This window comes from Trachinotus anak, unplaced genomic scaffold (assembly GCF_046630095.1).
Source record: "Trachinotus anak isolate AG129_WGS33_773 ecotype Australia unplaced genomic scaffold, CSIRO_AGI_Tana_v1 ptg000012l, whole genome shotgun sequence".
In the NCBI taxonomy this organism is placed as follows: domain Eukaryota; kingdom Metazoa; phylum Chordata; class Actinopteri; order Carangiformes; family Carangidae; genus Trachinotus; species Trachinotus anak.
In genome coordinates, this window is record NW_027273863.1 from 7,424,121 (window position 1) to 7,448,273 (window position 24,153).

A 24,153-nucleotide genomic window follows, 5' to 3' on the forward strand; every position below is an offset into this window, starting at 1 on the left:
CTAATCTATATTTTCTAGGGCTGTCAAATGATAAATTATTTTCACATGATTAAAATTCCATTATTTTGCATCTCAGAACAGTTTTCTCTTGCTCGACAACACATAACCATCAGTCTGTCTGAACTAGAAGCTAACGTTAGCAAGATGTCCGATAATTTATTTATCTGTGGACGAGCTCTGGTTAAGTTATATTTTTATTTTCCAACTCATTTGATCTTCACCAACGACAATTCAAGCATTGGATTTTATATATTTTTCGAAATTCACGTTTCCATTACTCGTTTGTTTCTTTGCAGTTTCAAATTGTGCACTAAGTAGGTTACTGGAAGTGCAGCCACTGCTCCCATCAAACTAATGTCTACCACAGCTGGGAGCTGTATTTAGTTAAAAAAAAAAAAGTAACGCTGAACCTAGTGTATGCTACCTACCCAGCACCAAAGAGAAAACTGGCAAAGTTAGTGACTAACTGGTGAACATATGTAAGCATTTAGCAATTAGCCTAAAGCAATTTGTCACAGGAGTTGGTGGAAAGCAAAAACAGAGCTAAAAAGGGAGTGAATACATTTTTCATGTGGTCAGAAACACGACTCTAAACGAAGGCTAATGTTGCACTTTGCCAGCTGGACATGAATATAGGCAACTGTTTGCCAACAGGTTTACAATAACAACTTTTTAAGCTGATAATGTCAGTCTTGCGTGTACAGCTTGTTGTGCTGCCTCCAAAGTGGCTAAAAAGTTAAACGTCTCCTGGTGAGGTTTGGTTTGCTTGTGTACGTCTTGTTTTACTTCTGTAATGAAACCAGGGAAATGTCTCTGAGACATGCTTAAAGGTGAACAAATATGGCAGGACATGTGTGAGTGTGTTAATTAGCCATTAATTAACAGCCATTAAATTTGCTAACATTAGCCAGTGTAACTTTCAGGGCATGTAGGACCAATGAAGGCTGTAGCAACAAAATCCCTGAGTGTATTGTATAAGTAGTTCATTGTTTATGAATTCAATTGTTTATTTTGAAGAGGAAGATTGAGTTATTCTTTTGTTTTCCAGAGTTGTATGTTTTGGCCTTCATGTGTCAATATAAGCAAATAGAAATCAGTAGACTTCCAATTAGTGAACACTTTCAATTTAAAGTACTCTGATGAACTAAAAGCTTTTCCCCTTCCTTCTTTACTGTAGGTTTATGTAATTTACTCCCATATAATTGAAGCATGTGCTTTAGTGTGATGGTTGTTTAAAGGTTATGAATATCTCATGCAAAGACGAAGATATTGTTCAACATCAGTCATATTTATTTTTACATACTTCCAATAGACAGTGGCATGACTTAGCCAAATTATCCAAGACCAATTGACCTCATACCTCTGTGTAATGTTTGAAGTGGGAGCTGCAATGAACATAAAACGGTGAGTTTTCATTGGATCACCCGGGTGTCTTTAATGGCATCGTTATGATCTCAGAGGGTGCCTGCAGATTCTCAGTGGTGTGATGAAATTATACTGCCATGCTTTGGCTGAGGTCGGGCTTCAGGCCTGGCAGAAGTGCGACTGTTGTCCTGACAGACTGATTTGTAGGGTTTGGTGCCCAGGAGACAAGCAGACACACCAATAAATGTATCTCCAGTCCAGCACTCCATTTGTGGCACAGCCTTCTTTGTGTACTTAGTTGTGCTAGACACTGACAATAAGCCTGCCAAGGTAAAATAAATACCTGAGACCTGATGGTATCCCCGCAGCCTAATCCACAATGTCAAGCTTCAGCCTGAGCTTTGTGCGGTCATAACTTTCTCTCCGTGCGTCTGCGAAGGCCCATGTCCCTTGAAAGCCATTACCGTCTCTCCACATCATGCTGCTCCCTCTTCCTCCCAAACACAAAATGATAGACACATTAACACTTCTTCACACCCAATTGAGCACAGCAACCAAAAAGAGAAAGGAAACGCCACAGATGTAAAGGAATGCAGCCATTAAAAAGATTTAGAAGAAGCAGCTTGTGTGAAGGAGAACAGTAGAATCTGCCCCCAACACGCAGCTGTGATGCTCAGATATGGGTATTTGTTAATGGAGAGTCACTAATGGAAAGTCACTGCCAGTTATTTTTAATTGTCTCCACTGTTCATAAAAAAAGACCTTTTCACGAGTAATATTCTGTAATGAAGCTGATTTTCAACATAGGACGCATGAAAATACACAATTTCAAGCCTTAAAAATCTTCAACAGCTAAGATGCTACAGTGATTGAAACTCGTACCAACTTTTATAGTCCTCATCTATGAAATGAACACAATATACAGCATACACAATTAAACAACATACAGACAGAAAAAAGGTTTTCCTTCTGCTTTGTCTCTGCTTTTGATTGACTGTTTTCTTGTTTGTGTCCCTGTTTTCTACAGCATATTGTTGGCAAAACGTCTCCCCGACTGCTACTAATAATATTTCTCTGGTGTACATTACAGTTAATTGAAGTGCAGCAGCTGTCAGAATAATTACATGCTGATGTTTGCGACTTGGCAGAGAGGGATTACACTCAGCCACAAGCTCTGGAGAGTTTCCTTTTTCTTTTTTTTTTCTTCTTCGTCCTACGAGCCGACGTTATTTCAGCCAAATGCCAACAGAAAAACTGGCTCTGAGACAGACGGAGGGAGAACCAGAGAGAGAGATGGATTCTGTTTGCCTAATTAGATACACACTGAGGGACACTGTGGAAAACTGAGGTAATCACGGGACTTGTTTACAAAAGGAACAATATTCGAAATATGACAGAAATTCAATGTCAGGTTGAAGGTTTTGAATTCTTACATATTTTACATGTACTTAATAAATTATTTATTTATTTTTTGTGTGTGTCCTATGGAAAACTTTCAGTTAACATATTCTTCCGCCAAGCACAGCTCTGTCAGAAATCATTAATAAGACAAATACATTCTTTACTGGGATAAATTTAACTAATTACAGTTTCCTAAAGAGCTTAAAGTTCAAATCCAGCCGGTCAGATGTCCACAACTTCTCCGTGCTGCTGTTGGTGAGGTGCAGAACCACTCTGCAGGAACCCACTGGACTTCTGCCTCCTCGATTTTCTTGAGCTCTGCCTTCAACTCCCTGAACGCCAGTGCGATGTCCCCGTTAACAATCACTTTATCAAACAGGTGACCGTACTGGTTCTCCATGGTTTCAGCCAGGTCAATCATATCCTCTAAATCCTCCTCCTGTAAAAAGAGAACACCTTTGTTTGCATTTTTTGGTCTCTTATAGCTCTATTCAGATCTTTTCAGTGTTCTGATTTGTGTGTCCTTTTATTAACTATAAAGCAAGAGAAGAGAAGAACCTGCACAGTAAAAATAATAAAAACAGGAACTCATGATTAATGATGATATCATTGTTAATATGACAAACACTGTTGATGGAAAGCTAACGGAGCTAAAGCCTGAACATATGGTGACAAAAACATTCAGCTTGAAGTTGTTTCACAGTAATCTGCACATACTGTAACATAACATGGATGCGGAAGGATCCCCATGACCATTCAGCTCTACTGACCGAGGCGTAACAGATCGTTACACGCTGAGAGTAAAGGATAAGAGGCCTTTTCACACCAGCTGCAGTACAAGTTGAAAGCACAGCCCTGCTCGATGTGGCTGGACTCTCTAAGGGCTGTTTTGCTAGGTACTGGGCAAAGTCCATCCGTGCTGCAGCACAGGTGTGTGACCCTGTGGGTTTAATAGGGGCAACATGGGCAGCAAACACTGACTGAGGAGCCAGATGGAGATTATGAAAGTGACCCAGCATCTTTTTGTCCTGCCTGAAACACATGTACCATTAAACATGCATGGTTCTTGTCTTGAGCAAAATGAAATGTAAACTCCTCCCTCTGTCAATCATTCTTTCAGACTGTTACATACACACAACATCTGCATCTTCTGGATAAGATGTACTCACCTATTTGTAAGTCATGGAACAAGAAGCCACCCACCAAGCAGCATTGTAACACCCCCCCCCCCCTCGTCTCTTAAATGTCTCGCAAATACAAACCACAGCCTCAGCCATGTGAAAGGCAAGGTGTGTGCATGAGTAAGCGAGTTCAGGTGTGTGTATGTCTCTGGGTTGTGTGGATATACTATGGCCAGGGAGTTTGACCTCACTGCATGTTACAAGCACCTGACTGCTCACATGTTGCCTGGTGGAATGTGTGTTGTGTGTTTGTTTTTTTAGTTTCTCTTACTGAAAAGATCCTGACTGGGTTTGTGTCCTCGTCATCAGAGATGAATTTCGCTCTCCGCCTGGTGAGACGGAGCTCCTCAATGCGCGGGGGTTTAACAAACACCACGTATGGTTTGAATTCAGATGTGTACACATGCTTTATTTTCTGTAATGACAAAAACAGAAAGGGAGGGATTAGATGAAGGCAGTATTTATACTACAATGAGCTGTCTAAACAGAATAGACACATGTTAAAAGAATAAACCAAGATTTTAGACAATCAGCCCTTTGGCACAGAAAATCATTATTATTCCATCTTGAGATCCTTGTATAGTGTGAAGCTACTAGCATTATTTCAAACGTGGCAAATGGTGCATCATCTTAAAAGCTGCAACTGGATATGAGAGTTTTGCAGCAAAAGTGATGACAGCATTCTTGGTTTGAATCATAACAGATTACTTTCCAGACCGGATAAATGCTGCACAGGCAATAACATTAATCATATCAACAGCCTCAAGTAGAGATCTCATTTTAATTTTAAATTTTATTTTGTCTCTGACATACTCCTTTGTCTCAATTTTGGGGCGGCCTTCATGCACCACAGTATTTGTAATCGCTAACTGTCGACCTGGGGAGAGCACAGACAGCTGTGAGCGTCCCCTGATACACATGGAGACACCAGTGACACCAGACAAGACCTTAACTGGCAGAACGTAACATGTGGGGGCTCACACTCATCAGCACAGACACTGTGACAAAGCAGTAGCATGTGATCCCTCACAGGCTTCCCACCATGTGAACGTTGTGTTCAATGGAGGCCAAGCGGGAAGCACCACAGCCAGGAGCTAAACCCTGTAGTGGTGACACATATGACCTTGGCAGCTTATTAAAAGATTAGCAGGTCATTTCATGAAAACTGTGAATTTTTATTAATGAAAAGGAAAAATCGTTTTCTGTGTTAATATTAGGCACCGGTTTGAATGATTTACCAAGGACAAGGCATTATTTTGGCTCAAAAACCTCCTTCTTGGACACTAATCTAAATTCAGTTGACTATGTAAACATAATGTAAATCTTTTTTTTTTTCTTTTTTTTTTTGATGACATACTACTTACACTAGGGTGTACATCCAGGAGGCACACCTTGCCCTCAGCCATCACTCTGTGCACAGAGTCAAGACTTGTTCCATAGTAATGACCTCCGTATCTCCCATACTCTATAAACCTATACAGGACAGAAAGAGACAGGAAAGCAAAGTCAGACAGCACAAAATGGTAAACAGTCAGCAGTAGAGACGGTGGACATAAAAAGGGAGAGGAAGAGTGAGAGAACGAAACACAAGAGGGGCTGTTTTTAACACCATGGGTAAGGAAACGTCAAGAGCGACACCTGCATGTACACTACCTATGATTGAGAATGTCCTCTTCAAACATGTGAGTGGATACAAAATGATAATCCATCCCTTCGTTCTCCTGCCTTCTCTTCTCACGTGTGGTGTCTGAAAGAGGACAGGGCAGGAGGCTGAAGTTGGCTTCGAGAGGGTGAGAAAACATTTAGCATGCAACAGGTAAAGGTGGCAGTTATGAAACTTCAGGACGTCTGTCTTACACGGTACAGTGACGCCATAGTGGTCAGGATCGGAGATCAGGAGCCTCCTCTTCAGTTCATTGACGCCAACGCCGCTGGGCCCTCAAGACAAAGATCGAAACAGTGTGTTCTGTATGTGGGTATTAATTCCCAATATCACTGTGTACTAATGTTTTCCTCACGACAAGTCCAGCATTAAATAGGCTTAGTGATCTGGTGACACATCTGTCTTTATCATCAGAGACGGAGAGAGTCAGACAGACAGAGCTCTGATTTCATCCTGATTTCAGTCTGAAAACCAGCCTCGCTCTTTCTCTGCCTGTGCCTCTCTATTGAACGTTTAATGCTCCTATACCCTCTGGAAAATCCATAGCATCACATCTAAAGGTGACATATGCAAAGCCACACAGTATCAGTGTCACTATAGTGTAGGATGCACAGGATGAAGCACATATACACACACATACACACACACACACACACACATGCATACACACACATACTGCAGCATCTGGGATTTTCTTCTACTGCAGGTTTCTCCAGCCCCAGATTGCATCAGACTCTAATGGAGAGCTGTCTGAAAGTAGGATTCCTGACATACCTGCCTTTTCCATCACTGCGTTGCATGAGCTCGATACATTACAAAATATCAAGTTTATAGACTCTCCACTCTTACACTGCTGATGTGATTCCCAGCTGCTCCACAGAACTGGAGAGGAGCATCACCAGTCTCTGTGGATACTTTCTTCTGACCTTTTTTTTTCTTCAAGAGTTACACAATCTGCGGCACTTAAAGTGGCTGACAGTCACTTTCACCAACTTTCCTGGGGCATAACTGTCTATTGTTTCACTCTAAGTGCGTATACATTGCAAACAAAAAAGGATATATTCCCAACCTGGTCAAACATTATCCATCTGGTCCTGTTTTAGTGATCCAGGTTTTGGTTTTCCTGTCTATAACTCTCATTGCCAATAAGCTATATATTCTTAATGATGACCTCCGGTCAATGAAGGGCCTTCACAGCAGACAGTAAAACGTAATCCAGAGTCGGGGGGGAAGGTCCAACTCAATTAAAGAGGTCTAAATCTAAATCCAAGCCGTCTTAACTGTTCCAGTTTGATGATGGAGCACTTGGCTGACATTATGAGGGATCATATTCACAATCCGCTCATCCCTTTTTCTCCATTCATCTATCATTTATCTCTTCTCTATCTGGTTTTGTTTTTGCACCTCTTCAGTTCATTATGTTTCTCTTTTCTCTCTGCCTTCCACTTTTACTTTTTTCCTCTTCCTCCATCTCTCCCCTTCTCATCTTTCCTCTATTCCCCTCGGTCACAGATGACCTACAGTTGTATCGTAATATGACATTAAAAAGACCCTCAGTGGGGCTCAATGTGAAATTCCCTGGGGAGAGATATAGCTCAAAAATACATAGAGCAGGCCTGCAGGATTGGCAGAGAAGTGAATCTGGGGTGGGCCACTAGGTAACTTAAGAGAACACAATATATTCTGACTTGGAGTTTTCTGACAGTGTTTACGTGGTTCTGATGGGAAAGGATTGTTCTTGCACTCAAGAGCAGGAACATAAATCTTCATCAATGCATTACTTTTTCTTTTGATCAACAACAGCTTCAATAATACTGTCCTTTTAGTGAATGGAATCACGTTATTTTGATTTTTTTTTTTTTTACATGGACAAAAAAAGGCAGCAGGATAATATAGAACAGAACACAACTGACCACCGTGTATACATTACCACAGTAACTACCATGTTCTAAGATTTGTATATAGCTATGTTAGACTAATTCTTATACTAATTTTTAAGTATTCGGCAAGTAAGTTTCCCCACAACATGGGAACCTGCCTGTTTATGTGGCTCATACATACCAACCAGAACGACCAGACGGTGTCTGTCCTTGGGGTCTCTGTGATAGGGGATCGCCTCTATGTAAGTCGGGGGACGGAATGAGCCATGTACCCCTGCACTCCACCTCCTGGACCGAGCTGCTTCTCTGGCCCGACTGCCCTTTCTGCCAAGTCGGAAACTCCTTCTTAAACCAGCTGGGAAAGGGATAGAGAAGCCTTAGACTTTATGAGTGTATCAGTGTGTGTGTATTTTGCTGTGCATTAGTAAGTAAACCAACCACCTGTCAGGTGTATCACCAAAAACCTAGCAGGAGGATATAGCCATTGTGACAGCCCTAAAACCTGCATTAATTGATTTCTTCTTTTTTTTTTTGTCCATTTGAACTCAGTGCAACACAACATCAGGCGTATTATCAGCTCATAATGTTGATATTGTGAGTGTGTTAGCAAACAATTTGTACCAATTTACATATCCAGCGGATACAGAGCAACATTACCATTTATTTCTTGTCACATTTCTTGTCACAAGAGGAATGTCAGTCGATTATTCACTCTCTTTTTAGCACCAATCTTTGTTTTCACATGATAACAGATAGCGGTTACCTGCTGTAGCTGGAAATGAGGTTGATGAGAGCAGTGAGAGTGAACCAAAACAAAGAGCTGAGAAAAGCTTAAACTGTTTGTACAGGGGGACTTGGTGACACTTCACTGTTGTTGACCTCTTTCACAATACACATATTCATTTTGTTCCCTTAATTCAACCCAAGCTAGACAGACAAAAGGAAGAGGAATGCTAAAACTAGGCCATATTTAACCACCATGATGGTTTATTTGGTCTATTTTCCTTTTATTTTGTTTTATTTCTTTTTTTTTTTTTGAGATAACTTAATTGGCTTGATTTTTTTTCAGGACTTAATTCACTTTCATGATTCCTCCTCAATTTAACATTGCTTTCCTTGGTGCATTACTGGGGCAGCACTTGAATAAAAGTGAAAACAAGAAAACTATTTAACATCATTAGAACCATCAACATGAAGTCATAAACACCCAAAGTCAGGGTGGCAGCACTAACCTGAACAGCACAAATCTCAGTCAAGAGACAACAAATCAGTCTGTCATGTGTGGCTTGTAGGCCGTCTGACATCCAGTGTCTGCCATGCGGCTGTGGTCTGGCCTGGCTTGGCAGGCTCGCTCCCTTTCATGATGTTAACTACAGCTAAGTGATGGTGCCAGGCTTTCTTTGACGTCAGCTGTAATTTCACTTTGTAAGCACATCTGTCCATTTCCTCTCCGGGCTTCATTTTAAGAAACATGGCACTATGGGCAGGGATTTCAAACTTTTGTTTACATGGGGTTTAAACTGATGATTTCACCCATAAATGTGAAGGGGTAATACATACTGTATAAATGTTATACAGCAGATGAGGAATCTTATTTTCTAGAGTGAAATAAGGTATGGAGGAAAACATCTTGTAAAATGCAATCTGAAATAATTCTGACAGTGGAATTTGTCTGTTACTGAAAATGCTCTCAGCTGAAAAAAAAACTAGAATAGTTTTGGAAATGCTACAAGATATTTCTGCAATCGAGACAGTATGAAGTCAGGGTGAGAGGAGAGATAAGCCTAAGTGGTTACATACTGAGCCTCAATCCTTCATGTTAAGATTATATGATTTGAACCTTGATATGCAGTGGAAAGGAGTGGACATTAAGTCTGGGTCTGAGGGTGAGACAAAAACACTGATACCACCCTTTTACCTGCTCATGAAGTGAAACAGAAGTTAAAGCATCTTTAGCAACTTATTGACATATACCTGAGTGAAAGGGAATATATAGGCTGGATATGACAAGGATTTTAATTTAATCCTTCAAATGTGATTGCACCAAATTTTGCTAACTACTACCAGAGTATGTCTATATTACCTTGGCCACAGCAACTCAAAATGATATATGGTGGGCAGGGTTACCTAGCTAGTTTATAAGTGTAAGTGTACACAAGTGTGAGGCATTATATTTGTCTGTTCAATGCATATAAAAACCAAGGTCTGAAAACAAGGAGATTAATGGGGCTTTAGGTGCTTCCTGTCTGCTTCCAGTCTTGCTATGCTAATGTAAACCAACTGACTCAGTTCTGCCAATTTAGCGACTTTATCAGCAGATGTGGTGACTTTTTAGACCCCTTTTAAGACTTCTTTTTTTTCTCTTTTTTTTTTCTAAAAAAGCACGTAGCGATAAATCCAGTGACTTTTTGGGCAAATCTCAGCTACTTTCCATAGAAGAGTTGCCAAACTGTTGTGCAAGTGAGAGGTACACCTGCAGCAGCACATTCAGTCCACATGGCAGCTGACATTATTGCATCATTTCATTTAGCAACTTTTCAAGTAGCCCTTAGCTACTTTCCATTGAAAGTAGTAGGCAACACTGAACTGACTGCTGGCTTTTGCTTAACATTTAATGAACTGATATGATAGTGATATAACTCTTAGGAAGGAAGCAAATACACAGTTTTCCAAAATGTGAAGCTATTCTTTAAAAAAAACCTGACAGATAACCACAGTCTAAAACTGAAAATTGAATACAAGGTATTAGCTTGGTTTTACCCTCATAACCATGTCTTCACTTGTGTTTCTGTAATACTCCACCGTGTTGCCTTCTTTCTCTCTCTGATTACCCTGCATGCAGTCATGCGGTTGTGCAGCATCAATAAGGCTTTACATGCCAGACAAAGAGGAAACACAGAGTCTGAACCACGTCCTCAGGTGGAACCTGGCCTGAGATAAGATGAAGTGCACATTATTAAATGCACATGACTCTTAGAATTGATATAATGCAACATCTGTAATTACCTTGCCTTGTATAGGCGTAGGGAGCCTTTTTACAATCAGCCATAAGTGCACACCCCCACATGAACATCCTGCACTGCTCAAATGCACACAGGCAAATACACACAAGCACATCATATCCAATCCATGAGATCAAGACAAATGGCATAAATGGGAAAGGTAAAACCACATTTGCTGTTCTAGTCCTTCCCCCTAAATCTCCAAACCACAAAACTACATCATCATATGCACTGGTCTGTATGGTAAATATAACTGGGGTGTCCTTTCTTGCTGATTTTCCTCCATCTGTTTTTCAATACATATTCAATATATGTATGTTGTTGTGAGTTGTAAATTGCTCTGAGTTGTACTGTCTTGTTTCATACTGTATTGGTCCCTTGTCCAGTTTCAGTGGGATATGTGTGGAACAAGTCAAACATCTCACCAATGTGGATCCCTGTTATAGCTCCATAGTCTACATCCTCCATGACTGGAAAAACAGGAAGAGAGAAGAGGAAAGAGTGAGGAAATTGTGGATCCAAACCACAGGGGGATGACATGTGCGTTCCTCTGAAATTTCATACTCAAAGTATTAACATATGTTCTGACCCAAATGTCTTAATATTTTGCTTTGGAAATTCTAATAATAGTTTTATTTAGACATGATATCCACAGTTTAGAAATATTAATAACTATCTTACTCTTACAAAGTGATTGCTGGTGAAAAACTAAAGGACACTGTCGGAGGCCAGATACTTTAAACATGCATGGTTACAACAAAGGAACATTTCTCAGAATCCTCTCCATTTTGGAAATATGATGTGGGGAGAATTACATGATTATTATCTTTGGATAACACAACTCTTTAAATCTTTAGAAAACCAAAACCAAAACCTAAAATATACATGTGTATTATATTATGTCAATCATTCCAATGGTTAAGTTTTCAAAAGCAAATTTAAACAGACAATACCTTCCCCCTCATCTGTGGAGCATGTGGAGAAAACAAAAGTTGTGAGTACTGCAGGAGGGCAGCAGAGCTCACCCATGACCTTGACCATGGCCTTCAGATATGACCTTTCACCTCTCAGCGTAGCACTGAAGGAGCTCTAATGTGTTTATTGGAAAGTGTTAAAAGTTTTTTATTCTTTTCAGGTGTGGTGAGTTTATGGACAAATGTTGGCTCAGCACCTGGTGGTTTAACTTGCCGAGGCTTGAACAGGCCTTTGGGTCGCTGCAGTGCAACTCTCCTGTAAGAAAACCAGATAAAACAAGGCTGAATCATGACAGGATTTTATTAAAATGACTTGCAGGTATTATATGGTAGAGCTTTGTTGTTTAAGTGAGTGAAAACATAAAAAGTCCACCTCTCATGTAGCTGCTGTGAGGGGATGAGCCCTGCCCGACTGTCGTTGTCTGTGAGGTGACAGGCCTGCCACCAGGTGTCATCCTCCATGCTGACAATCTGGAGGATGTCGCCCCTTTTAAAGGAAACCGCTGCATCCTTGCAAGGGACAGTGGGATCCTCGTTTGGGTCATAGTCAAAAAGAGCCCGTACGAAGAGCTTAGCACAGAAAATCATTAGATATGTTTAGCCATCAAACAGACTGGTGACAAAAGAAAATGCACTACTACTTTATTTATTTATCCATGTGCCTCTTTTTCTATTGCAGCTTCATGGGCTTCTTTATCCCAGCAGTGGACATCTCTGCCTGGTGCTTCTTCTCATGTGTTGGTGTCATTTTTGAGGAACGACCACAATCACTGAAAATAATTTGTCCTAATCCATTGCATAATGCTTGCTCGCTCGCTTTAACAGTTTCCAGCTTGGAGATCCACTTCATCTTTCTAAACAAAAACGGATTGTGGAACCTGAACTTGAAATTTTCTACATTAGGTGTATTGATTTATTGTTAATGTTAAAATGAGTGGATAGGGTTCAACAGATGGGATGTGTACAAAATGATAAATCAAGTCTTTAAATGACAAAGAAGCTGTAAATTGTAACAAAGTTAATGAGTGTCTTATCCTTGACTGTCTGATCTGAATTTACTTCTTGACAACCACACTACTGTAGTGACAGCACCATGGCAAAAACAAAAAAATATAACCAAACACATAAGATACCACTGATTTAATCTCTTCTTACTGAAAACAGGTGGGCAGCTCTCCCCAAGCAGCCAGATTGAATGCTAACAAAAAAAATCAAGACACAGTACAGAAATATGTTCAGTTAATATTTACTGTACCTTCCTCTTATTTGAAGACAGTCCTTCCTTGGAGGAGGCAGGAATGATCTTGAATGTAATGTCACCCTGAGAGGAAGTCTGTCCAAAAAAAGTGGCATTAAAGATTAATAATTTACCTTGGAAACCACCCATATTTTCTGTCTTTCAGGGAGTTGGATGAGAAGATTGATGATTGATAGCATGTCAATATGCTAAATATGAAGCAACAGCCAGTTATCTTATCTTAGTTTAGCATAAAGACTGGATATAGGGGAAACATCTAGCCTCTCTGAATGAAAAAAAATCCATCTACAGCACCTTTAAAGGTCACTGTGTGATATGTTTAACACATTTATTTAATCAACTGTCCAATAAAGGCAAAATGCCATAAAAACATTTTTTTAAGGAAAAAAAATACTTTTTTAGCTAAACCAACTGTCTAACTAACTGTCTCCCACTTGTAGCTTCATGTTCATTTAAAGGAGAGGCAATGGATAGTCCTTGTGATTCTCATGTCAACAAAGCCAATGAAAAAAACAAGACCAACAACTGACTGATTCAACTGACAAACATTGCCTTTGTAACTAAAGCCTGATACAGGTTATTCCTCTGCCTCAAAGAGCTCCATTGTTGTCAATGAATCACACCACTGAACTGGGTAACAAGTTCCCGCATCACCATGAACATGGTGACTACAGTTTAATTTGAACAACTGCTAATGTGAATAATCAACAGCACATCAAATGTGCATTAATCTGCATCAGGAAATAGTCCCAAACAAATGTGCTATTTAGTCCTGTCAGCGTAACATTTGCTAAAAACTGCAGTGCCCAATTGTTATTGGAAATTACTTTTTAAAAATTAAACTATATATTTGGGACTCGTCTTTTTTTTTTTTCCATCCTCAGTAGGAACAACTTGGGCTAGAGCTCAGCCAAAGACATGGTGGAGAAACTGAAAGGTATAGAGAGATGGATTGACACTTTATTTATGAATATCATGAGATCTGGGAGATGAGAGCAAGAGAATATAAGAAAAACATCCAATGGGAAGATATTGAACAAACAGTGTGACTGAACAGCAGAGGTGAAACTAACCAGCAGAGGAAGGATTTCCTTTGGCTTCCTGTGCTCCAGTGAGATCCCATTCACCTCCTTCAGCTCATCTCCTTCATGGATCAGTCCTTCAAAGTGTTGGAAATGCATTAAGAAAATTGCACCACACTCTCCTCTCTGTGACATACATTTACTACAGACCATCAGACAAATACTACATCATAATATAAAGGTACAGTTGTGCACAGTTGTGGTCAAGGATTGGATACAACTGGGATGACTGAGAGTTTATCAGCTTACCACTTTTATCAGCTGCACCTCCTCTCATGATCCTCGCCACTACAATGGCTCCAGTGGCTTTATCCCTCTTAATTGTTGCCCCCTTGAGGGTGGTGATGAGTGAATGAAAGAATGATGGACAAACAGAAGAGCAGATGCACAGAGGCAAAGAGGTCAAACAATAGAGAATGAGAACAACATGTTGGTTTTATTAAAGCCCAGACAAGCTTCTTCTTCAGAGTCACCTCATTCCAACGAAGGTTATTTGTATCGAGACGGGACCATTTAGCCAGCTGCCTTCATGTAACACACAAAGCGCTGGAAAAGGTTATCCAAATCAGCATTATTTTCAACAGATGTTACTGATGTGGAGCAAATCGCAATGGAAAGAGCATCTTATGTAGCTGACTACAATCAGCTCACGCTCGGGTGTAACCCTGTTGTTGGAAAACAGGAACATGCTGGATCGATCAAAGAGACCGAGTCAGAAAAAGGTCAGTCCCCTTCCAATCTAGTTTTGGGATCAATACAAAAGTATGGTCTTTATTATTGGTCCTAAGAGCATTCCCGCTCACACACGAGCATACACACACTGCAAAAAATGTCCATCATTAAGTTAATTATTCTCATATTTTACCCTAAAATCGTATTTTTCATAAAAAAATATTAGCTCGCCAAGCTGCTAGCTGCTATTGGGGTTATTTTTGTTTGTTTGTCTCTTAGTCGGTGGAATATCTCAAAAACACGTCAACAGGTTTCAATGAAATTTGGTAAAAGTGAGGCCGCAGGTTAAGAAACAAATGCTTGGTTTTTTATGTGGATCCAGGAATTTTTTAAAAGGGAATTTTAACTGAGAGCATTTTTTAATATTTCTGGTATTTTCTAATGAAACACTGGGCCTGCTTGAATGGACAAAATCTGGCGTATGTACCTCACAGCTGTCCATCACTATATGTATTTTATGGTGATCTTCATCCAGATGCAAATAAAGGGAAAAAAAGAACTTTTTTTACTATTAAAATAACAAATTTTGAGGATTTTGCGGCCTTGGCGGAGGTATGTGCTCTTTGTAGTTTCATTAGCTTTCAGTCTAGTTTCACTTGATCCAGGAAATTTCCAGAAATAAGTGACAATGGCTTGGCCCAAGGTGGAATTAGACAGATCATTCTGGTAGTATAAAGAAAATGAGCTATGATTAAAGACCTTGAAACAAGTTGATTTACATCAGAAATTATCCCAATCCCTTTAAATTCAAAATACTGCTTTAAAGGATTCCATTTAGAGGCATATATTTTGCAGCATGCACTGCACATACTTAGATGCCACAAACACACACACACTTACACACAATAATGCAGAAACTATGTTGTGCGTCACAGCAGATATATGGCAACAAAGATGTGGAAGAATTGACTCTGTAAATTCCTAGTTGAAGAAAGCGAGCGGCAGCCCAGTGGCGAAGGTGATCCAGGCGGCTGCAGGAACCTTTCCTTATGTTTCCTGTCATTCCGAGGGCTGTCGTTCTGCTACACCTTGGCATACACGGCTTTAGCGGGCTTGCTATTCGACAACATGTCATGAATTCAGTCGCCAGAGATAAATTCAGCTTCGACTTTAGAGGATATGTTCATTCCTCTGAACTGCTTGTGTATGTCAGTTATCATTGCTGTACAAATTATACATTTTTAGGTGCATTTACCCTGTTACATGGCTGTCTTAACTTAAATACTTGTGTTTGTTTCATGTGCATTGGGAGGCCAGGTATACCAAATTAGAAACAGGTTTACGTGTAGCCAAGTATAGCTGTCCTCTCAGAGCCATTATAAGAGTGCTTATAGGTAGAGTGAACATTCTTTTATTATTTATGGTCGGGGAAACTGCTCTTCCTGGGTCATTATTTGTGACAACAGGATTAACATTTAAAGGATTAACAATAACAACATTTTAGTGTATAATGCAGTCAGTTTTTTTTTTCAAATATGTGCATTTGCTTTCTTGCTGAGAGTTAGCTGAGAAGAATGATACCACTCATGTGTGTATTCTAATATGAATATGCAGCTAGCAATTTGGTGGTTAGGTTAGGTTAGCTTAGCTTAGCTTAGCGTAAAGACTGGAAGCAGAGGACTACAGCTGGCCTAGCTCAGTAAAAAGATTTTAAAAATCTTTCTACCAACACATCTAAAGCTTATTAATTCACATGAAACAACAGTTTATCTGTACGTCTGAAAATCTTTGGACAGATCCAGGCTACCTGTTTCCCCCTGTTTATGCTAAGCTAAGCTAAACACCCAACCACCTTACCTCTTGGCAAGAAAATCTAAGTGGATTTCCCAAAATGTCAAACATTTCATGTAAAAGCCAAAAAGGAGATACATTTCATTTTCAACGTAAACTTTGAAACACAAAGACATGTTTACTGACCAGGGGTTCTTTGGTTTTGACCAGACTGACAATTTTGACAGAATCCTCGTCCTCCTCCAGGACATCATCGGGCACTGGTGGCAGAGTCGGCTCAAAGTCTCTCTGAGCCACAGCGTCATGGACAGACAGGAGACTCTGTGAGGGAAACACAAATACAGAGGCAGCTCTGGATTCAGGTATGTCACTTTTAATTGTAGGCTAAGTGCTGTGAGTGGATGCGGTGCTGGGACTAGTCTCTTTTAATGTGTTTCATTTTGAAAACTGGCACTGGGTAAAGACGGTCAGCAGTATACTCCAAACAAAATGGAAATTGGCTGAAAGTTGGCTGTCAAGCTCCTGTCAAGTTCAGCACTGTGAGCAAATGCCAGTGTAATCACTGAAAATATGTGTTCGTTTCTTGTCATCCAGTCTAGATGAAGGCATGCTGTAGAACCACTGTCACCGCAGTTTTACCAACACAGGTTTAGACCAACATTTCTAATCATCTGCTTGGGTTAGAGATGGTTAAATGTAGTTGTAAGGTTAAAAAATCCAATCCCTGTTGACTCACCTAAGGTGACTTGGTAGTGAATGAGGCTGCACAAAAATTCCAACAAGTTTGTCTGGCCCGCCTTCTCTCACTACAGTGACTGCATCCAAATTCAGCACTTTCCTCTTGGTTGCAAACCTTCAGTTTTGCCTGCATGCCAACATGCCTAATTTGATTTAGTTTGAATGCACTGCCAGCCTGTGGGCCACCTGAGAGCAACCCCCCACATCACTCACGGTCCCTCTGCCTGCAGTTGCACTGGCTCAGCTCAAGCATCACAAATGTCTTAGAAAAAAAGCTCCTTCTCCAGTGCAGGGCTGTGAATTGATCTATGAGTCACTATCAATGCCTGGAGAGTTCATTTAAGTTCATTTTTTGTTAATGTTGGCAGTGTGAAAACCCCAGGTTTGTTTGCAGAAAAACAATATTCTGGATAAACTTTAATCTCTTACTGCGGGCCCGCACATAGTAGAGTTCCAAAAAAAGGGAATTTACTGTAACAAGAAAGAATGAGAAGAGGGGAAACATCTGTTCATCAACTTAATTTTAACAATCAGCCAATCCATCTGTCAGTTAGTCTACTTGTTATCCCAGCGTCCATCAGCAGTTGCTCTGCTCAGAAGCTGCCAGCGCGTGAGCAATGTGTCTCTGGCCACTTTCAGAGACGGGTTTTCAAAAACAAACATTCATTTACAGAATATTATACCCAGTGTCTCTCATAAGTATGTGTGAGCTCCTGCGTTGGGGCCAAGAACAAACAGGTCATTAAGACTGTTTAAACAAACCTGTTAGTTCTCGTCTGGCTTCAGCTCCTCATTAAGAATAGCCACAAATTCTGCAGCTCATTGGAAAACCATACACTGTGTGTGAGTGCGTGTCTGAAATATGACTGTCAGCAGATCTGAAATAAGGAAACATGCATTTGAGTAGTCTGGGCCTCTACATGAGTGAACACTAATAAACATGACTTGGTAGTAGATTAGCTGCCATGCCAGTGTGGTTAATAGATGTCAGCACCTCTCAGCGAGCAGAATGATGAGGTGAAATCAAATTAAATCAAATTTACAGTTGAATTAATTTGTCACTTTGTGTGACCCATATAAGAGGCGACTGTAGGAAACAAAATGCTGTAAGCCTTTTGATGTGTGAGTTAGGCTCCAGCGTTCAGCCGAACTGCTGAACAGCTTCAGAATAGGTGCGGTGAAGCATGAGTGCATGGAAATTAGGCTCTCAGATTACAGTTCTAGTGTTAGCTTAGTGTTAGAAAAATGACTGAACATGTAACTACACTATTCATAAGTGGGTTTATTTCACTGTTAATGATCCTGTCAGATTGGGGCACTAGAGTAGAAGGCAGCAAAACAACATCTTCTGACTGGATAACATTCCTGCTTCATAAATGGTCCATGTGAACGGCAATTATAGGATATGGCTCAGTGATAGAAAACTACAGTTTAGGGATGTGTGTGCGCGGTCGTGTTACAGAGATGAAGAAGTCACTTAAGGGAATAGTTCAACATGTTAGGAGATATTCTGATTCGCTTTCTTGCCGAGAGTTACATGAGAAGCTTGATGCCACTGTCATATCTGTCTGTTCAATATGAAGCTATGGTTATATGGTTAGCATAGCATAGAATAAAGATTGGAAACAGTAGGAAATACTTTGCCCGGCTCTCTCTAATGGTAACACAATCTACCAGACAACCATAACCTCTAGAGCTTTTTGTTTAATCACTACAGTGTAAAAACAACAGATTGTAGTTTTCTGGCAGGTTATAGGCAGATTGTTTACCTTAAGAGAGGGAAAAGCTAGCTGTTTCTTCTTTCCCAGTCTTTGCTCAGCTGAGCTGTGTCCTGTAGTTTCTTATTTAATGGACATGCAGAGCAAGAAAGTGAACTGAAAATAGAGCCAGCTTGCTTGTCTGGAAACAACTGAGATATGATGTGTTAATGGTGAGCTTTACAAGTGCTGGTAGCCAGAGGGGGGGGGGGGGGGGGGGGGGGGACATCTCTCATTTATTTCATTAATACAAAAAACAAAGTATACAAATCTCAAGTTGCTATTTTAAACAGAGGCTTGTGACAAGCCAAGCTAGCTGCTTCCCTCTGTTTCTAAGCTAGCTGGCTCCTGGCTGTAGCTTCACATTTATTGTAAAACCTTCAGTCTTCTCCGCTCACTCTCAGCCAAGAAAGCAAACAAGAGTTATTTCCTAGGATGGTGAATTATTTCTTTTAGTAGTTGGTTCCTTTGGTAGAAATGATGTGATCTGGCTGGACAAAGGATGTAGCTGGGGAAGTTTTAGGTCAGTACACATACTCTTCAATATTCTTCACCTTAAAGTGGGGTTTGGAAAAGAGCGCAACCAGTTCTTTGACTTCATCTCTCCAGCCTTGATATATCAGCTCCTCCGCCAACTGGAGCCAGAGAAAAGGAGAAAGAGAGGCAGGATGTATTTTTTATAATTAGAGGTATACATTTATATCATGGCCTGAGCGAGCCAAGAGAGGCAGAGAAAGGAGAGGAGAGACAAAAAATGACCAGTAAAATCAACTTATATCTGATTCAGACTCCAGTGACACATCGTCGGTACTGTTATTATTTTCTTATGGCCTGCATTTTCACAGGGCCCCGTTCACCTTCAACTTGCTTTTCTTTTACTTTTACTTGATGTTAACTATTTGTCTGTGTGCCTATTATGGTTTCATGTCTTTTTGTCACTGTTGGAAAAAAAAATGTTCAAGGCTACACGACAGCTGCGGCGACAGCTAAAACAGAGCAGCCTTGACTGTCAGCAGCAAGTGAAGAGGCGGCGAGCGACTGTGCGCAGTCGCCCGTCTTGTCAAGCGTATTACTGTAATGACTTCTACTGCTTCAAGATGTCGCAGCACACTCCAGAGACACAATGCATGAAGGTCATTAGTTTCCACTGTGAGCAAACAGAAGCCTCTCTGAGGGGAAACAGACCCATGGTTTGGCCCTTCCAGTAGGTCCTGATGATTTAAGCCAGGCGGAGAGTGGCTGTCGAACTGAATCTAAAGCAAAGGGAGTGAAGGGAAGGCTATGGAGAGAAGTAAGGGGGAGAGGAGAGGGCTAGATAGACATTATGGAAACATGGCAGGAATTACAGTATGTAGGGTATAGAGAGAAGATCAAGGAAAGCGAATGAAAAGGAAGGAGAGAGAATACAAGAAAGCAGGAAGAATGAAGATAATGGAAGGAGAATGTGGTTTGCTAATGGAGGGGAGATGGAAGCACAGAGTAAGGGAAAAGTGTAAAAGAACATCCTTGTTTTGCACTTTGTCCAGGAACAACAGAGGGAAAATCAGGAAATGGAGGTGGGAGATGATTTAGGTGGAACAGAGGAGTTAGTTAGGAATGAGTAAAAGTAAAGGAGTGACTGGTTGGTGACAGGAATGAAGAGGAGTAGTACTAGTATATGAAATATGAATTGCATCTGAAGGGAATAGACACTCCTCATGTCATTTTTGAGTCACAGCTATGGTGGCCGTACTCTCTGTCACTTCATCTTAAATCTGAAATTAATTGTATTCCCGCAGCCTGAAACATTAAACTACACACAAAATGGTTTTAGCAGCCTTTTGCTCGGCACTGTCCTTGGTGACCTAACTCCTGGCAAACATTGCCTTTCAAGTGATGATATCTGAGGTGACAGAGTTTGGAGATAACATTTCATAATTCAGTACACATGAGAAGGAATGTCTGATCTGCTCGTGCTTCTGTGTGACAGGAGAGTCATCTGTATAACAGAGGAAACAGTTTAAACAGTGAAAAATCTTCCCTGTTCCCTCTGCTGTCAAACTGTCATCCTCTGCAGTGTGTCTATCTGCAAAAGATGTTTGGAGAGAGTCACTTACATCTGAGGCCAGACTTGCTGCGTGCTCTTGGACGGGGATGGGGCTTCGCTTCTCAAAGCGCTTCAGCCGCTCGTGGATCTGTCATGTCAGTAAAGTATCATATTAAAGGTTCTCTCTGCAGTAAAAAGGCAGTAACTGCAGCTTCTGCTGCTAGTACTACTTCAAACACTGCTACTACTACTGCTAGTACTGTTAGTCAGTAGAAAAACAGGAAAATACCCAGTCGGACTTATTATTTTAGTTTATGATAATAGAATATAATTTGTTGAAAGATCTGTTATGCTACCAGAGCTAGAGCACAACCTATACAAATTTCAGAATAAATGTTCAAATATATTACACTGAATCAGTTTAAGTGAAGTTTTTAACAATGGTGAAGAATTTACATTTACCAACTAAGTTCATTTATTTATGAACATGAATATGAATGAATATGAATATAACTACAATTTTGAAGTACTTGTACTTTAATTGAGTATTAGAATTTTCTGCTACATCATATTTCTATGTCACTACACTTCAGAGGCAAATAATGCACTTTTTATTCTACTTCGTTATTTGACAACTATGGTTACAAGTTTGTAACCATGGTTATAGACTAAATAACTCAACAGGATACACAGCGCAGAAAAACAGTGAAAAAATTTAATATCTAACACTAGTTTCACATTCACCAGCTGCAACATTGAAGTACGACACACATAATAATCCATTCTTAGTATAACACTGTCAGGAGCTGTTTTGCCTGAATAATGCTATAATGCTATAATATTGTACTTTTACTTTTAATGCTGTACTCGTACTCAAATGACGTTTCGAATGCAGAACGTAGAAAAGTGGGACAAGGATTTTACCTAAATAAGTGGAAGTAAACAATCACAAATCATTGTAGTGTGTCTTCACCTTGAAGAGCAGGTGAAGCTTCTTCTCCATCAACATGCTGTGGAGGAACCTGTAGTCCTCCTCTCTGTCTGTATGAGACTCTGTTCCAGACATCACTGATGATAGCAGCCTGCACACGCCTGGAGGACGAGGAGGGGGAGGAGGAGGAGCAGGACACACCCACACGTAAAAATACACCACATCAATGAGCACTCCACCTGCATCTGTACTTGAATTAGAGAATGTGTTTCGAAGGTCGTGAGGTGTGGTCAATAATCCAGAGACAGGTCAAAGGTTAAAGTGAGGGTGTAATGACAAACTTCACTGTAACAGTCATCTTACTTTATTTTCCAGTTATAAAGACATTTTGCCCATAATAGAAAACCTATTGTGCTCCTCAGATTGACTATCACCTGTGATCCCTTGGACATACTGTACCTCTGTGTTCTGTTCGGCTCAGCATCCTCCTCCTCACTCTGAAGAAAGAAAGGAAAAACTTGAACTTCAATAAATTTCTACTTAAGGACTGTGAATATTCAGATTTCCTTTGTTGTAATCAGTTGAGAGGAGACTAGAGTGTGAAACAGTGGAGGAGAAATGATTAGAGGCAGAAAAGAAATATGTTTTTTAAATATTATGGAAAAAATAGTATGTGAGATATTACTGCCCCCTAATGCTGGTATGAGATATTTCAACATTACAGTAATAAACTCTTCCACTATGTCTGGTCATGTCAGTAGATTATGAAATCAGTGAATGTTTAATCAATAAAATTCATAGAGTTCATTTTTTTATGACCTTAAGAATCTGCTTGATTGGTCAGTTCAAAGATGAAGGCATAACTCTTACTACAGGATAAATACTGCAGGTCTCAGAATGAATTTATTTTACACACTCACATATTATGATTTTGATCAGTTTAACATAATGGAGTCAAATATGCAAATTACACTTGAAAAGCTCAATCAGTTCAACAAAAATGCACTTGTTAGACAAAATAATGTGGGTCTTTAAACAAATATTGTCCAGTATCTCTCCATTAGCATGACTAGAGGACAACATTGAGACTGATATTTGCGTTTCACTGATATTATTTTAATGTTTCAGTAGCTGATGAATGAAGAATAAATGATAAATAATAAATGAAAATATTCTGGGAAAACAATGAACAACACAAAACTTAAATTGCACTCACCAGAGACAATCCATTCCATTAGGCCCAGCTCAGGCAGACCATATTGCTTAATATCTAAAGAGTAAGAGCTGCATTTGAACGTCCACTTGTAGAGAGAAGTTATTTAGTGTTCGACTGGCCGGATGGTAAAAGAGACTGTCTCTTATTCAGTCAATATGTGTCAGGTCTGACCTAAATCAAGCCGGCAGGTAATCAATACAGCAATCAAAGAGCATGGGGCATAATGTTAGCCAACAGCTTTAGTCTCCACATATGACTGTCACTGCAGACAATTATTCACACTGATTTAATTGGATGCAATGTCAGCGGCAGAACATTTTCCTTTGTTCTAAAAGACCAGGTCACGCCTTTCTGTCTGGTGATAGAACATGTGGATGTTCTGTGTTTTATGGTAATAAGGTCAAGGTGTTTGTAAAGGGGCTGCACTAACCTCGACAATCACATTTCGGGTGATGCAAATGACACAATGTCTCGATAGAAATCCAGTTAGGCCTAATCCTGTCCCCTGGATTTATCAGGGGCATGACCCTGTGCAAGGCAATAACCGAGCACAAGCTTTTCAGTATCATTCTGACCTCTGACCTCTCTGTGGTTAACTGGGAGCTGTCATTTAGAGAGCAAAATGTTCTACCATGTGCTGTGGATTAAATGCAGAAATAAAGCTTAGTCTGTACCCGTCTTTGTGCTCACCACAGAACCAGTGTATTTGCACTGTGTCATTCTCCATACACCATATTACCAAACCCTCCCGAGAGAAGAGGGTAATATTAGACATTCTGCTCATGGGGGGTGAAGTGTTCTTCCCGTTAATGTATGAAGAGAGCTCAGGAGACTAACGGACAGGCCGTGGGTGTGTCCCAGAAAGAGGCCAGCCAACGAGATGTGAAGTCGGAGGAGGAGCCCGCAGCACCAACTAGCTTCGTTTTCAGCTGCGTCACGTTATCCAGAGACAGCTAGGCTAATACCGGAAATGAAGCTACTTACTTCAAAATAACAGCCCAAACAACAGCGATGGGGAGTACAGTTTTACCACACGGCCACTTAGTTCTTTTCATCAAGCTTTTGCCATGATATGGGGACATTGTTTTGCACATAACAACCAAGGGAGACAAAATATTAATTCTTGTCACATACTGTGTAACTTTCAGAATAAATATACGTTTTTTTCAAGATAATCTAGTTATAACTGGAATTATTTTTAATTTATCCTTTAATG

General features: G+C 40.2%; 1 protein-coding gene across 3 annotated transcripts; it reads right to left on the reverse strand.

Annotated features, from left to right (window-relative positions):
• Positions 1-2,079: 2,079 nt before the first annotated feature.
• Positions 2,080-24,036, reverse strand: LOC139629610 (MAGUK p55 subfamily member 7-like). Of its 3 annotated transcripts, none has more exons than XM_071492344.1 (18): positions 22,938-24,036; positions 22,181-22,218; positions 21,764-21,882; positions 20,861-20,938; positions 19,319-19,399; positions 16,456-16,590; positions 14,056-14,137; positions 13,798-13,883; positions 12,722-12,799; positions 11,840-11,976; positions 11,664-11,722; positions 10,918-10,962; positions 7,672-7,845; positions 5,805-5,885; positions 5,601-5,694; positions 5,312-5,420; positions 4,219-4,362; positions 2,080-3,205 (listed from the first exon to the last, which is right to left on the reverse strand). In XM_071492344.1, exons 2-18 carry the CDS (start codon positions 22,203-22,205, stop codon positions 2,975-2,977), a joined length of 1,758 nt encoding a protein of 585 aa, XP_071348445.1. In that variant the 5' UTR covers positions 22,206-22,218; positions 22,938-24,036; the 3' UTR covers positions 2,080-2,974. The 3 variants fall into 3 exon arrangements, with proteins under 3 accessions (XP_071348445.1, XP_071348443.1, XP_071348444.1); XM_071492342.1 differs by having other exon boundaries at positions 11,840-12,036; XM_071492343.1 differs by having other exon boundaries at positions 11,840-12,036; positions 22,181-24,036.
• Positions 24,037-24,153: the final 117 nt, after the last annotated feature.

What these genes read in the sequence shown, in the direction of transcription:
- LOC139629610 (XM_071492342.1), bottom strand. Translation starts at nt 22,205, where the DNA reads ATGCTGAGCCGAACAGAACACAGAG. An exon ending in GAGGACATTCTCAATCATAG is followed by an intron (nt 5,421 to 5,600) that starts GTAGTGTACATG and finishes TGTCCTGTATAG; the next exon opens with GTTTATAGAGTATGGGAGAT. An exon ending in ACCCAGTCAGGATCTTTTCA is followed by an intron (nt 3,206 to 4,218) that starts GTAAGAGAAACT and finishes CTCTTTTTACAG; the next exon opens with GAGGAGGATTTAGAGGATAT.